At 40.0% G+C, this 16,123-nt stretch overlaps 2 protein-coding genes across 4 annotated transcripts; both read right to left on the minus strand.

Annotated features, from left to right (window-relative positions):
- Positions 1–29: 29 nt before the first annotated feature.
- On the minus strand, positions 30–4,987 carry vegfd (vascular endothelial growth factor D). Its single transcript, XM_058089659.1, has 8 exons — positions 4,853–4,987; positions 3,049–3,250; positions 2,849–2,969; positions 1,327–1,396; positions 1,133–1,260; positions 930–1,045; positions 485–650; positions 30–398 (listed from the first exon to the last, which is right to left on the minus strand). Exons 1-8 carry the CDS (start codon positions 4,964–4,966, stop codon positions 380–382), a joined length of 936 nt encoding a protein of 311 aa, XP_057945642.1. The 5' UTR covers positions 4,967–4,987; the 3' UTR covers positions 30–379.
- Positions 3,281–15,693, minus strand: pir (pirin). Of its 3 annotated transcripts, XM_058089662.1 has the most exons (11): positions 15,560–15,693; positions 14,887–14,993; positions 13,713–13,805; positions 12,033–12,113; positions 11,640–11,846; positions 11,494–11,578; positions 9,631–9,675; positions 7,785–7,867; positions 7,393–7,459; positions 5,666–5,722; positions 3,281–4,987 (listed from the first exon to the last, which is right to left on the minus strand). In XM_058089662.1, exons 2-10 carry the CDS (start codon positions 14,977–14,979, stop codon positions 5,703–5,705), a joined length of 774 nt encoding a protein of 257 aa, XP_057945645.1. In that variant the 5' UTR covers positions 14,980–14,993; positions 15,560–15,693; the 3' UTR covers positions 3,281–4,987; positions 5,666–5,702. The 3 variants fall into 3 exon arrangements, with proteins under 3 accessions (XP_057945645.1, XP_057945644.1, XP_057945643.1); XM_058089661.1 differs by lacking the exon at positions 3,281–4,987 and having other exon boundaries at positions 5,587–5,722; XM_058089660.1 differs by lacking the exons at positions 3,281–4,987; positions 5,666–5,722 and adding an exon at positions 6,585–7,319.
- Between the last annotated feature and the right edge of the window lie 430 nt (positions 15,694–16,123).

The following is a 16,123-nucleotide window of genomic DNA, read 5'->3' on the forward strand; positions in this document are numbered from 1 at the left end:
ATAACGTTCGTTGTAACTGTTATGCACCTTTGCAAAATGTTCAGCTTGTTGTGAATTACAAGAGGTTTACAATATTTTATGTTGTTATTTTTTGATATGCCAAGTGAAAATTGAGCGAAAGCCACGATACCAACTTAAATTACAAAAATAATCTTTTAATAATCTAAATATTCAGTGCACAAAGAACAACTGTACATTGATTGGAATATAAAATCAACATGTTAAAAAAATCAATTAACATGGTCCTCTGAGTTAATATAATCTTAATTAATTGTTGTGATTAACATAAATAGTACTGTAAATAAATTATGAGCCTCTATTCTCTGCTTCCAAAAATATTGGCGTGCAGGTTGTCCTAATTCATTCTGCCAGTGGGCTGCTACTTGGGCCACTTGCATCTGTCAATAAAAGATACATTAAACATACATGAATGAGGTGACGGAAACCCACTGCTAAACTCTGCAGTTTTTTTGGTGTCTCCTACCTGCAGGATGCAGAGTCAAAATGTTGACGTCGATGTGCACAGATAGAACTGTTAAGATGACAGAGCTGGATGGGTCTTTGCTGGGGAGTTGGCTCAGGTATTGCAATACAGTCACAGTGATCCACATCAATCTCACAGTCGGGCATCCATGAAGTCATTGGAAGCTCTAAGCAGGAGGGAATATTATTCATAGTCAGCAGTCGAATTTCCATACTATAGAACTGCATTTGGTAGAATGGATTCCAATACTAGAGCTGTATCAATAAATTATGACTTTGATTGACACTGCAGTGTCAATTTCTACCTCGTATGGGTTTAGGATAACCATTTACATCACATTCACACCTATGGACAGTTCAAGAGTCACCATGAACCAAAAATATGCATTTTTGTTATTTGGGATGGGTCCAATATGACCACAAAAAGTGAGCACACAATCCTTCACCTGGTCTACTGGAGGGGTAAGGTATACATCTGTCACTTGCACAATCCCAAATCCACCCACTGACACAAAGTCTCCTGGAATCCTCTGCCTCTGACAGCTGTCCAATCAGGGAACAGCTGCAAAACAAACCAGATGGATACAACAATCATATCATATACTGTACATTAATCTCAGAGCGCGAACTGACAAGAATTGGGACTCACCCACTGCTACTTTGAGGCTGAGCGTTACGCCGTATAATGGCCGGCTCCATGCATCTGCATTCTGTATGATTAGCGACCTTTATCAGCACTGGCTCTGGTACAAACTTGAATGGAATTATACTAAGGACCTGTAATGAACCCATGGTGATTTATTCTGCTAAAGCCAGTACAGAAATGTGGAGTGACCAACTTACAGTTTTATTGACCAGTACTGTACTTGTATTTCTGCACGTGACACCTTCTTGATTGCAACAGCCACTGCATCTGCCAGTTGGGAGACACATCACTGAAATAATATCTGTCCAAAATGAAGATGTCAAGTCAAATAGAGACGTACATCACAGAGAAATTCTGGAGAGCATACACAACAAATGTGTCAGCTTTTTTTTCGTGAAAGAATCTCGAACCTATGATGACTAAAATGAGGAAAAGTTTTGTTGAAATACAAATTTTTATCCGGAACCAACACCATGAAATGGTATATACTAATCATGTCCTGTCATTTATCTTTCTGTTAAAATGGGCACATTTCAAACATTGTTGCAAATGGTGATTAATCATGAATAATTAACCTGATTAATCTGATTTAACAATGTACTACATTGACAGCCCTATTAAAATATATTTTATATGTGTCTATAATAGGGCTGTCAATTGATTTAAATATTTGATCATGATTAATTGCATTTTTTTGCCCATAGTTAACTCAAAATTAATCACATTTAATCACAGATGGAAATACATTAATTCATTCATTCATTCATTTTCTACCGCTTTTCCTCACGAGGGTCGCGGGGGTGCTGGAGCCTATCCCAGCTGTCTTTGGGTTCACCCTGGACTGGTCACCAGCCAATCACAGGGTCGCCAATTAACCTAGCAGCGGTCGGTTAGCGCACAGACCTTACAGCTAGGAGACCAGGGTTCAATTCCACCCTCGGCCATCTCTGTGTGGAGTTTGCATGTTCTCCCCGTGCATGCGTGGGTTTTCTCCGGGTACTCCGGTTTCCTCCCACATTCCAAAAACATGCTAGGTTAATTGGCGACTCCAAATTGTCCATAGGTATGAATGTGAGTGTGAATGGTTGTTTGTCTATATGTGCCCTGTGATTGGCTGGCAATCAGTCCAGTGTGTACCCCGCCTCTCGCCCGAAGACAGCTGGGATAGGCTCCAGCAGCCCCCGCGACCCTCGTGAGGAAAAGCGGTAGAAAATGAATGAATGAATGAATGAAAGTTAGTAAAAAGAAACATAAAACATCTCATCCATATTGCAAACCTAATGTCATTTAATTTAATTTAATTAAACATTGAAATACATTGTGCCAGGGCTTTGAAGCTAACTTTACCAATCTAAACACTCTTTTCTTTCTCCATTTCCCATCAATATTTGTTCCAGCTTGTGGCTACTGAGTTACTGTGCTTCGATCAAATTATAGTACGGGCCGAGGGTCAAACAGGAGGAGTGCATGTTAATCGCGCATTTAAAAAATTGCCGCCATTAAAGGGAACTTACTTACGAAAAGACTGTCCCTGAAGGACCCTGAATGTCGAGGGCAAACGGTACCAAAAAAGAATCAGTACCATGTTCGGAGGTGGTAAATTGAGTTTGTGTGTTGACATGTTTGACCGCAACCTTCAACTTTCTTGACCTGAGTATTTTCACATTAAAGGCGAATATCCAGTTTATGTTGTGAATGTGACCTTTTTGTTAAACCAACCTGTGAACAGATACACAAGGTGGCTTGAAGAACATAGATGGGTCCGTTCCCAGCTCTTTGGCCACATCCACACAAGTCTCTCTGGGCATGCACTGTGTCCTCTGCCACTCCTCATCTATGGCTGCATGAATAAAAGACAAACCATTGAATGAAAAACAAACCCTGCACAGTCAAACAGGACATGAGCTGTTGTGCCCAACCTTTCAGTATCTCCAGGCTGTAAGACTCTGCAGCGTAACGGGTGGAGCGGTGGGAGCCCGCCGAAGGTGGTGAGAATAGAGTCTCAGACTGCTGCAGTCTCATGCGACACTTCCACAACTTCCAGTCGGGGAAGTCTGCGAGTCTGAGTAACTCATCAAGGCTGGAGGCTGAGCGAACCTTCCTTTCCCATTGCTTCATTACCTGCACACACCACTTTTTGTCATCTTTTTATTAACTCAAAAATAGTGCTGACAGTATAACGCCAAGGTGAAGGTACAATAACATAAATAAAAAAACATTGTTTGTGCTGGTGGATTTAGCCACTTACAGGAGAAACAATTAGGGGGTTACACTTTGCCGCTTCCACCAGCTAATGAGAAACAGCTCCAGAGATTGTGATGACGATATTTGAAGGGGAGCTATGAAAGGGGGAAGTAAAACAGCATGTGCCTGGGAGACTCAAATAATGAGATCAAGGAAAACAACATGGATGGAATCCCTAGTTCCTACAGCCTATTTAAGACCTGTAAGCGTGAGCTCTTGTCTATTATCATGACCTATTATTTACTCCACTCTTTACCAAAGAGGTTTAAATGGTCATTTTTGAAGTTTCAGATTTTTATTTCTCACCAGGGATGATAAGTAAATTAATGAATAAATAAATGTATTTGACAATTTTGCATGCATGTATGTTTTTCTCATCTTTCTCCTCCAGACAAGCAGGAAAAGGATTCACTCTGTGAATTGGTTGCAGTACCTAGCTCTGTTTGTTCCATAGAACAACGGCATGATCGGAGTGAGACCTTGCCATGCCCTTAAACAGTCACATTTGCAGTTTTGGGGTTTTTATTTATTTAAGGACAAACTTCCTTCCTCATGAATATGATACTATCTGACCCGAACAATAACCCGTGTACACACTCACCGTTCACAGAGGACATTTTTGAGGAAAAAAAATTAAGCTTTGCAACTCATTGTAAAATAAAGCCTGGAGTTCTGCTAACTTTCAATCCACTCCAGACAGGAGCTGTAAAGTTTGATCATTTTGTTTTTTTTCAGCAAATAGACAAGTATAATAACCGGCTAAAATGACGGTAAGGGCTTGCATAGCTAAGCTAGTATCGCTAACACTTTGTATCCTCCCGCACTCCTTAATGTTATGCTGTTGTGTGTATATATATATATATATGTGTGTCCTATATTACATTGGACAAGTGCAGATCTATGAAAAAAGTGGATGAGGCTTGTACAAAATTTGGAATTTCAATTGAATTGCCTCAATCCCACGGAATGTTGAATTGGAATTACTGGAAGTGCAACTGAATTCATTGCAATTCCTTAAATTAAATGAACCAAGTAACCAAGTAAGAAGTTACAGGGAGTATTTGTCACATTCAACAAAGGTTTTAGCTTAAATATTACATATTTCTTACAAACACTAAAATGAAACACAAAATTCTCCCCAGTTTTAATATTTGGATAAACATTCTGGGAAATAAAGTATTTTTCCATTATTTTCCCTAATTTCAAAGTTATATTGAAAATGTAGCGTGTACATGAGGTTCACACTAATATCTTTCAATGAAATATGTATAGTAAAACAGTCACGTATGGATTTTTACTGTAAAACTTGATTAAACCAAAATTTAATTCCTTCAAATCAAATCTGAATTTCAATGCTAATGTCTGTTCACAACAATTCAATTTCATTTCAGATTCATGGGAGTTGAATTTGGACAACATTCTCAATTCAATTCAGAATTGTTCACAAGCTTGCTAAAACCACAGACGTACGTCACTTACTCTACTTCCTCCCTCTCTGTGCAGGCCGAGGCTCCCATTGATCCAGCTGAGCTCCACCAGCAGAGTCACCAAGCAGGAGGTTCTACAAAGAGTCTGTTTGATCTTCATCAGCATCCCTCAGCTCTGCTCTTGACTCTGAGAAGTACAGTATGAACTTGTCCTCTTTTCACAGATGTCTTGCCTGTCTGACTGCCAGACCAGCTGACCTCCTCGGGGTAAGTGCTACATAAACCCTCAACCCTTAACAGCTGTACAGGACGCTGCGTGCATGCGTGCGTGCGTGTGTGTGTGCGCGCCAGACGTAACCTGTCGCAGCAGCCCCAGACACCCGCCAGCCAAATGTAGGGGCTTTAAAACTTGGAACCTCGAACTTGTGAAGCTTTGATGCAGAACCTCAAGTGTCCGCTTGAATAACGAGGCAACAAGGTAGTAGCTGAAAATGGCCTCATAAAAATCAAAGACTCCCTTGAAGGCTTCTTACCAACACTCTCTCTTTTGTCCAAATGGAGTAAGCAAAAGTCTGTTCCCTCTCATCTATCTGTGAATAGAAAGTGACATCGAAATCTTGTCCACTGCTGCGGATCCTCACACCTTCTTATCTCATTTCACTTGCTAGTTAAAATCCAGTCGCCATGTATTTTCCTCTGGAGTTGTGAAAGCACACGTGCGTAGATCACTGACATGTGTTTTAAATGTGATCCAGACCTTGGTTACATGTGAGGGGAAACAAGCAAGCAGCACCGCCCATGTCCCACAGATGGGACACCCCTCCCCGCTTGAAATAAATAAACATGCTGGAGGAAATACACTCACTGGACAATTCATTAGGAATCCCGAAGGAAGATGATCTTTAGCAGTATGTGGTGATCCCTGATAAGACAGAAAGTGAAAAGTACAGTACAATTAACAGTATTATTAATTTAAAAAAAAAAACGCTACACTGACTGATGAAACTTGGTAGAAAAATGGTGCATGTGCCAAAGAATCCATTACAAACTTGACAAATGTATAAACACAACATTTTTGGTTTTGCTCTCAAACTCAAACATCTAAAACTTTTTCTATGTACACAAAACGCCTACCTCTCTAAAAATTGTTCACAAATCTGTGTTATTGAGTACTTCTACTTTACAGAGATAATCCGGCCACCTCACAGGGTCGGCATGTTGATTACACAGGTGTGCCTTAGGCTGGCCACATTAAAAGGCCACTCCACATTTGTGTTTATGGTAATGGTTTTATTTCATTTGAACATGCATCAGAGTAGGAAGAAGCATTCATTCATTCATTTTCTACCGCTTTTTCCTCACGAGGGTCGCGGGGGAGTGTTGGAGCCTATCCCAGCTGTCTTTGGGCAAGAGGCAGGGTACACCCTGGACTGGTCGCCAGCCAATCACAGGGCACATATAGACAAACAACCATTCACACTCACATTCATACCTATAGACAATTTAGAGTTGCCAATTAACCTAGCATGTTTTTTGGAAACGCAGGAGGAAACCGGAGTACCCAGAGAAAATCGGAGAGAACATACAAACTCCACACAGAGGGTGCCGAGGGTGGAATTGAACCCTGGGTTCCTAGCTGTGAGGTCTGCGCGCTAACCACTAGACCGCTGTGCCGCCTAGGAAGCTTATTAAATCCTACCCCTCCATCTGGTACTTTTACAATCACTAACTGTTACATTTGTTCACTTCCTGCTTTCCTAATATAGTTTTTAAAATGTATTATTTAATTATTTTTTTGTCACATACATGTTTGAAATCGCTTTTGGACTGGTGTGTGTTACAAACACATTTTAATGCACAGAAATGATACTTCATGCCTGTATTATAGTTTGTTTTTCTTTGTCATGGCATCAACCATGTGTGTGCAGCAAAATACAAATTATTTTTCACTACAAAAGCACATACATCTGTAGACATTGCAAGGATTTATTTCAACATATTTATTTTTTTAAAAGGCCTAAACAAGAATATCTAGAAATGTGACAATGAAGAGGCATAATGAGCTTTTAAGGACAGGGGAGGCGTAGCCCCTAAGAGATGCATAGGATGTGAGAGAAAACATTAACATATATTGTTTATAACACAATTATTTAGAATAAATAGAATATTTTAGGAGGGCTTCAGTCCCCTTAAAATATGTATAAATGATGCCACTGCTACAATGTTTGCGTTCTACAAACAGAAGCCAAATGTTGGAATCATCACATTGTGTGCTGCTGTCGAACAGGCGACAAAACGCATTCTATATTATATATGTTTGAAATAAAAAATAAGTTATATAAATATGTCAAGCAGCTATCAAGTAAGAAAGGGTTTAGTGTAAAAATAACATAATGGTGGTCAGCGACAGTCTCTGATCTTTGATCTCCAGTTTAAGGCTTGTTCAAAGCCGTTAATAGCATTTCTGTAATCGTTGATAGCCTCATTGATTTCTTCGTGTGTGGTCATTACAAACGGACCTGAAGTGTAAACACAAAGCTTTAAATATTGTTTTTTTTTTTACCCGCATGAGAATAATGTTGACAAACTTACCATGTTTAACCACAGGCTCTTTGATGGGTTCTCCAGCTATCAGCACAAAACTGCAAACTTCAGGTCCCTGAATGAAAAATGAAGTGAATTGAGTAGGACACATAATGTTTAGATTTACATATGCAAACCAACACATAGCACCAAATAGCAGTGACCCTCAGATATGCAGCCGAGGCAGAGACCCAAAGTGGTTCATAAGTTGGGTAGGCTAGCCAACAAAAGAGGAGGACTTATTTTATGATGCCAATTTAACATAATGGAGGCCAGGGAGGTAGTCGTAGTGAGCTTAGAGACAAATCTATAGAGTGACACAACATTCAAATATTTATGTTACTGTTCATTGTCACTGGACAAGTCCATTAACTAATAAAAATGCAATAATGTGATATCACCTTGTTTTCAAATCTGACACAATCTCCATCTCCAAACACCACGGTGTGATGAGGCTCAAACTTCTGCTGCTCCTCAACAGAGCCTGAAAAGAGTCCACTAATTAAATTGCTACCTAACATACACATATGTACAACTAAGTCAGGGGGTGTACAAAGTCTGAATTGGGGGCCATTTACAGCAATTTGTTTTATTGACCCTTGGTACATTTTAAAAACATAATTAAACAAGAAAATGAAAATACAGCTAAAGAGAAAAAAGGCGTAGAGTAGATATTAAGAAAGTCGTGTCATGACATGGAATTAAGAGAAAAAAAATTTATGAATCTGAAAAAAATTAAGTAGATTTTTGGAAAATTATGATAATAAAAATTATGATAATAAAGACAAAATAGGCTGCATGGTGCGTAACTAAGTTCGATTCCACCGTCCGCCATCTCTGTGTGGAGTTTGCATGTTCTCCCCGTGCATGCGTGGGTTTTCTCCGGGTACTCCGGTTTCCTCCCACATTCCAAAAACATGCTAGGTTAATTGGCGACTCCAAATTGTTCATAGGTATGAATGTGAGTGTGAATGGTTGTTTGTCTATATGTGCCCTGTGATTGGCTGCCGGCCAGTCCACAGTGTACCCCACCTCCCTGGGATAGGCTCCAGCGTGCATTGTATAGAAAATGGATGGAAGTCAAAATAATGAGAATAAAGTCAGAATATTGCAAGAAAAAAATGAATGAATATGAAAAAAAACAGCAAAAAGTGAAATGTGAGTAGAAAAAGTTCATACTAATAATTTGCTTAGTCACTGATAAAACAAATCTGAAATTCAGGCTGTTTTTCCTTTAAATATAAAAAAAACATCTGCATATCCACTTGGGGTTGGCATCATTTGATTATTCAGTTTGCAGCCTTGTGTGTTTGGACACCCCCGGAACTAAGTCAACTCACTAAATTCAAATGTTCATTGTTGTGGTGTAAGTAAAGCATCTGACTGTAATTTTCTATTTTTTTTTCTAGTCACTAGTAAAACCTTTATGACATTTTGTGAGAAGATTAATTAGCCTGTCTGTGTAAAAATAAACAGATTTTGTGTATAAGCTTCCTGTCTAAAAGGGTTTCCTCTCACACAAAACTCAATGAGGTGGAAGCTTTTTTCTTGAAGTCCAACGGTAAGACTATTACAGCATTGTTTTGTTAAAATTATCAGGCGGTATGTTTGATATGAAGCCATAATATATATACATAATGTATTTGCCGCCATAACTATAGAACTCTACAAGTTTGGAGCACATGTCATTGTTTAATGGCAAAATCAATGTGAATGAGGATGACTGAAAAGTTGATGATGCTGGGTAAAATGTCACGTTGAAAATCTAAACACAAGGTGGGGGTGGGCAGAGGATCAGCACCATTTCTGAAGTTTCAAAGTAGGACATGTGGGAGTTTGGACTGACATCACACAAATATTTGTATCAAGTATTTACCATCGGGAAGCGAATGGAGGGAGACAGAGCGTGATTGCGATGGCACGTATCCAAGCAAAGAATGTTAACATTGGCCATTTGTGTCTGTTCTTAATGTAGGTTTTCATGTTTTATTTTCAGCTTGACGGTATTATTTTTCCTTCATTGTTTTTTTTTAACTATCCTAAGCTTTGTCATGCACCATAAGTGATCTGTATGCCACAAATCCCATTTGTTGATCAAATTTGACCATGAAACTCCCCTGTCCATCACTTACAAGTGATCACATGAAAAGAAAACATTTTCTTCATAACATCGTGCTAGAAATCCTAGTTACTGTAAAACTGCAACTATAAAACTAGGCTTATTCTGAATGTAAACTTACAACTCACCAACATGAATGGATCCTGATAGAGTGTAAATGAAAGCAGTCCATCCTGTGAAACATACGTATATTTATTGATGTGGTACACCTTTGATATCTAACAATGGAATGATCATTCTCTTAAAATCATCAAAGTCAAAGACTATTTTGATAGTCAAAGAATTGATAAATCATGCAACATGTGCTGCCTTTAAACCTATGATGCTTTTCGACTTTTATGACCTATAAATGTTGTTCGAATGTTGTATTCTCGTGTTAAACGATGCCAAAGTTTCAGATAATGAGGTTTGCACATTTGGAAGTGAGACCTGAAAGAAGTTTGGGTTGTCTCTGAGCGCTCGGTTTCAGAGAGCTTTTTCTAACACTCCCTGTGTTAGAAAAAGCTCCCTGTGACATCACAGTGAACTGGACTTCCTTATATGGGCATTCCGGATACAAGCTGCATGGTTGTCTTCCTCCCGCTCTGCTATATTGTTTCACTGGTTTGATTTCACTGTGTTAGCATGGCGCTAGCGCTAATGGCTTTCGGTAAATATTTGTTCAGGTTTGAAGAACCGCTAACATACCTAAAGAGGCGACTAGAAGTGGTTGTTTTGGCGCAGCTGGACTATCTGCAAAATTGTTGCTGAAGTCCGATGCCTTTCCAACATTACTTGCAGTCAAAAGCGCAAGCTGTACACAACAATTTATCAGTGTCCTAACTGTTTATTTTGTGTAAGTAAGTGGTTGTCTGTGTAGCATTATAGAGTGTGCATACAGTTAGCATCTTGCCTGCATTCAAATTACAAGCTGACCAATGTCTGGAGTTGCTAATAGCCTTTTTGACCACAATCAATGTGTCTACCCAAGTTGTTTTTAAAGGGGACCTATTATGCTCATTTTTCGGGCCTTTGTATTGAGTTGTGGACTCCTATAGAACAGCCACACAGGATGACCAGCACAGAAACCTTTCTAGATCTTCCAGAATCTGTACCTATTCCAACTGTATTTCTTTGGGTTTCATGCTTCTGCAATTTATTTTTTATTTTATTTATTATTATTTTTTTTAATAAAAAAAAAAAACCAAAATATTCCACCCGTAGTCTGCCTCCAAAAACGCCCACTCCACTGTGATTGGTCGCACTCCCAAGTGCTCACGAGGACTTCTGGATAGCTGGTAAAGTCCTATAAACGGCAATTTAATTTCTTTTTAAATGTCCACTTAACATACAGCCATATGTGTTGGATCCCAAATCCAATCCAGAAGTAGAGACTGGACAATCTGAAGTTTCTCAAGAAAAGAGGTTACTTGAAGACATCTCTGAATGGTAAGTAGCTTTAGCATTTTAGGGTTTTTTGAAAGACTACCAGTGTTTCAAAAAACTCAGGTAGACCCACTGATTGTGGTGGGAAATGTCTATTCGCATTCCAGACACGGTGAGTGAAAATAGGTAGAGCCCAATGACGTGCATTGTTAGCTAGCTCATGCTTACTTGTTTTCTCTCGTAATAATGCATATAAAAGGGAAAGAAATACAGTATGTGTTCATGTTTCACATAAGGATTGTGCAGTTGTTCTTCAAGTTTGTTTAAGTGGGGTGTTGGTTACTTTTTTGTCGACATGCAGAGGCCGCAATAATTCATTGTGTCAAGCTTGCCACGCAATTCGAATAATGCAGAAGATACCAGATGCTTTTTGTTACAGAATCCTTTGTAATACACTTTTTCTGCATTTGGACTAAATGTCTGTAAGTAATGTGCAACTCCGATGATATGATACCTGTGTGGATTGACAAATGTAATTTAGACAACAGTATTGCTTAATTACGACACAAATTATGTCCAAGTTGGAGTCCAGCTGTGTCTAATAATTGAAACCTATCCTTACTTACCTAAAGGGACTGGCTGCACATGCTGAGCTCCTGTCTGCAGCACAAAGTGCAGGTACATCGTTGGTGTTCTTGTGAAGATCTTAGACTGTAAAACAACATATATTAACAAATAAGTCAGAATGTTAGCAACACGCATACAAACATACATTTGCTCCTAGGGCTTCTCCAGATATCACTGCCACAGTGACGCCTCCCAGGGATGGTTTGGGGATTTCAGAGCTCCGAAGCTCTTGGTAGGCTGGTTCTACCATCTTGTCCCGCCTGGATAGGTTCACCCATAGCTGCAAACCCACCAAGGGACCCTCAGACATGGGCATCTCTGCATGAACCACACCCCGTCCTGCAGTCATCCACTGGACAAGCACACACAAAAGGATAGTTTCCAAATCTAAGGCACTGTCCAAACTGCAATGCTCCTGTGGTTGTTTTTTTGGGGGGGCGGGTTGAAAAAAAATTATGTTATGTTATACAGTATGTCCCTAACTAACATGTGGCACTGTTAACAGATAATAAAACATAAATAAAAAGTTTTGAAGTACTTGCAGATCCCCGGGTTGGAGTCTCCCTGAATTTCCACAGAAGTCTTCATGACCTATGACGCCTTCCAACACGTATGTTACCTGCTTGTGGAACAACATAGTAAAGTAGAAGACAATATGGAAAATGTTGAAGCAAACACGCTTAATTTCCTCATATATAATATAGTTGCTAACACTGTGATGCATCACTAGCGAAAACCCAATAACAAATAGTAGCTACTGTGGGTAATACTGTGGGTTTAGTATCACAATATAGTGTGGTGGTTAACCACAATGAATGAAATATTGTGTTCCAGGTATTATTCATGCATAAACTGTACACATTTATTTTGTCCACCCCAGTGGTCAAGCTGGCCGGGAAGAGAAGTTCTGAGTTCAGGGTCAGGAAATAAATAAGGAACATCTTTGTATGAGGGAGGAAAGCTCAGCTTCCTGCCGTGAGCTGCCTGTGATCTTTCACCACAGCTGTATCATTGCAGAAGTCATCTGAGTGTGAGCAAACACACCTGCAGAGCTGCATGCTGGGAGGGCAGAATAGTTCCGCACACCCACATGAGGAGATTAGATCTGCCAAATAAAATACTTCCAAAATGTATTTCTGGTAGATTGATATACTAGATGTCTTTACAGAGCACAAAACTGTTGTCACTTTTTTCTTTTCAGCATTTGAAAGTAAATACCAGCTCCGATAGTTTGGCCACCGATTAGTATGATGGAGCCTATCCCAGCTGTCTTCGGGAGAGAGGCGGTGTACACCCCGGACTGATCGCCAGCCAATCACAGGGCACATTTTGACAAACAACCATTCACACTCACATTCATACCTATGGACAATTTGGAGTCGCCAATTAACCTAACATGTTTTTGGAATGGGCTGCACGGTGGACAAGTGGTTAGAGCGCAGACCTCACAGCTAGGAGACCAGGGTTCAATTCCACCCTCGGCCATCTCTGTGTGGAGTTTGCATGTTCTCCCCGTGCATGCGTGGGTTTTCTCCGGGTACTCCGGTTTCCTTCCACATTCCAAAAACATCTATGTGTTTTATGGTACCTGCCTTAGGACAAGAGATTAAATGTAACTATTGCAGCTAATTCCGGCATATATACTGTTGTGCTTTTGCTCATACGTTCATTACTATGAACGTGATCTGGAAGATCTGGGTTTGAATCTCCATTGGACACCTCTGTGTGGAGTTTGCATGTTCTCCCTGTATGTAGGTTTTCTCCAGGTACTCCCACATGTCATTAAAACATGCATGTTCGGTTAATTGGCAACTCTAAATTGTTCATAGGTATGAACGTTGTTTGTCTTCAGTATATGTGCCCTGCGATTGACTGGCGACCCTGCCTGTCGCCTAAAGTCAGATAACATGTAGGCATATCACTGTGAGCCTAATGAGGATTGAGCAGCATACAAAATGAAGACATGAATGTTTAAATGAAATCTTTTTCCTTCCATTTTCTTTTCTCTGTCTAGAGTACCACAGAGAGTCAACACCGGACAGCCTTGCTGACGCAACACTGGCTGTGAATCAAACCGATGTCCTTTAACCATGAAATGTAGAAGTATGCCGCATTACAGCACCAGATATCAAATTAAATCAAGTTATTTTAAATGAGTTTAGAGACTTGATAAGATACATTTAAACCATTTGAAATATATGAAGTTAAATATTCCCACCGTTTCAAATCCTCTGTGAGGGTGGTCTGGAAACCCTGCTGGCTTGCTCACTCGAAACTCATCCAACATCAGAAATGGATCCAGGGTCTGCAGCTGAAAGAAACATTTTTCAAAGAAAAAAAACTTCGTCTGTGGGGTGTAATTTACAAACAATTAAAATTAAAATATACATTGGAGTGGAAATATTTGTTAAAGGGGACCTATTATGCTCATTTTTCGACCATTTGTATTGAGTTGTGGACTCTAATAGAGCAGCTACACACAATAACCAGCACACAAAGCTATATAGATCTTCCAGAAACTGCACCTATTCCAGCTGCATTTCCTTGGATTTGTGCTTACCGCCAAAATGGTCTGTTTTAATTTATTCCACCCACAGCCCGCTTCCGTGCACGCCCACTCTGGTCACACGCCCAAAGTGCTTCTTAACTACAAACAAACCCTAATATAGTGGGTATAGGAGTTGATAATAAATGAATTAAGTCTTTGGAGAGCTAATTGAAGTGTTTAGGAGCTACTGGCAGCTCATGATCTACTGGCTGCAGACCCCTGACTTGCAGTTTATGACCTCATTGTGGTAACGTAGCACCGCTGGTGCTGTGGAACTCAGGAGAAGCCAGACGTGTGGCAACCTCGCCTGCCCGAGGAAGAGCACTCATTGTGGGACACATTTTGTCAGAGGCACCATTGGTATGGTGGAGCTCAGGAGCCGGACGTGAGGGCACCTTTCCCGGTGAGAGCACGCTGCCTCAAAAATAGTCCAGTGTGAAATGCTGTTGACAGATGAAAATATTTTTCTCTTGCTGGGAATGACCAAATACAATAACTTCTGCCTGGGCTTGTTTCGTAAACAGAGTAGCAGAGCTTGGGGGAGGGCGGAGGAAGCAGAGCTTGGAGGAGGTCAGAGAGTTTGTATATGAGGAAGTCCGACCCTCTGTGATGTCACAAAGGGTCAGTTTTACCACGCTTTGTGAAACTGAGCATTTTGAGCCATCCCAAACTTCTTTCAGGGCTCACTTCCAAATGCGTAAACCTCATTATCTGAAACATTGATATTGTTTAACATGAGAATACAACATTCTAACTACATTTATATGTCATATAATTAGAAAAAGCACAATAGGTCACTTTAAAAAAAAATGAAATAGGTAGCCATACTAGCCACATGCCATACCTCCTTTCTACCAATGCTTCTGCGGACGCGAGCACCAACACCCTCAGACTGCTCCACACTCAGAACAGCTTTTTCCACCTTTCTCACATTCATTGTGCTGAAAATATCTGTGTAGTTACAAAATATTATTTGTAAGTAACCTTTATGTATGGAAAAAAAATCCAAATACACTGAAACAAAAGAAGAAAACTGTCATTTTTGACAGAATGTGTCAACCTTAGAGGAAAAATACATTCCCCAGGATGCACTGGGGAAGGCAGAGAACCGACTTCCTATTCAATTGAAGCTTTTTGCGCATTATAACTGAGCTTAATTTGTAATACACAGTAAGATACAGTAGTACACATTTATTTATAAATGATACGCTACATAAATCATTAAATCTGGTGGCTCGTCGTTGCTCGAAAGAGCCGAGGCGTCAGCTGATACGTACGTCATCACCGTGCTGCAAGCAAATATTGCTTTTTGTTAAAATACGGTTGTTAATCGACCGTCAGTCAATTTGGAAGCCATAAAACGTTAAACGTGTTTATCTTTCAACATTGCCTTGTCCTTATTGCTATACAGTACTATTACTTATTATCCCAAGCGAAGTCATTTCCAGTATATAACTAGCGTCCACATTTCTAGTCAATGTAAAAATAATGTCTGTTTTTGTATACACTTTACATACCTTTACAGTTGTGAGACAAGGGGTGCTGATGATTGTTTGTGTTGTTTTCAACGTGTGGTTGTAGTAGTTTGTCCAGTCGCTGAGGACGACAATGCGGAAGCTCCTCATGGGGGCGTGGCTAAATGTCTCATCTGAATTAATGCCTTAGCCTCCACTTAGAAGGGACTGTGGATATAAAAAGAAAGCATCTGCATATAAAGCAGGTTTAATGGAATTTCAAATAACTGTACAGAATCTGTTCAGCGATTCTCTATACCACGCAGACACACGTTAGTCACTCCTGTACAATGTAATGAGATTCAATATCAGAGTATCAACGAATTTACCTTTACAAACATATACATTGGCAGTATATTGTTGTGGTGGGAGTTAGCAGTGGTGGAAAATTCAATCCATTCATTCATTCATTTTCTACTGCTTTTCCTCACGAGGGTGGCGGGGGTGCTGGAGCCTATCCCAGCTGTCTTTGGGCGAGAGGCGGGGTACACCCTGGACTGGGCACATATAGACAAACAACCATTCACACTCACATTCATACCGATGGACAATTTGGAGTCGCCAATC

This window comes from Doryrhamphus excisus, chromosome 12 (assembly GCF_030265055.1).
Source record: "Doryrhamphus excisus isolate RoL2022-K1 chromosome 12, RoL_Dexc_1.0, whole genome shotgun sequence".
Taxonomy (NCBI): Eukaryota; Metazoa; Chordata; class Actinopteri; order Syngnathiformes; family Syngnathidae; genus Doryrhamphus; species Doryrhamphus excisus.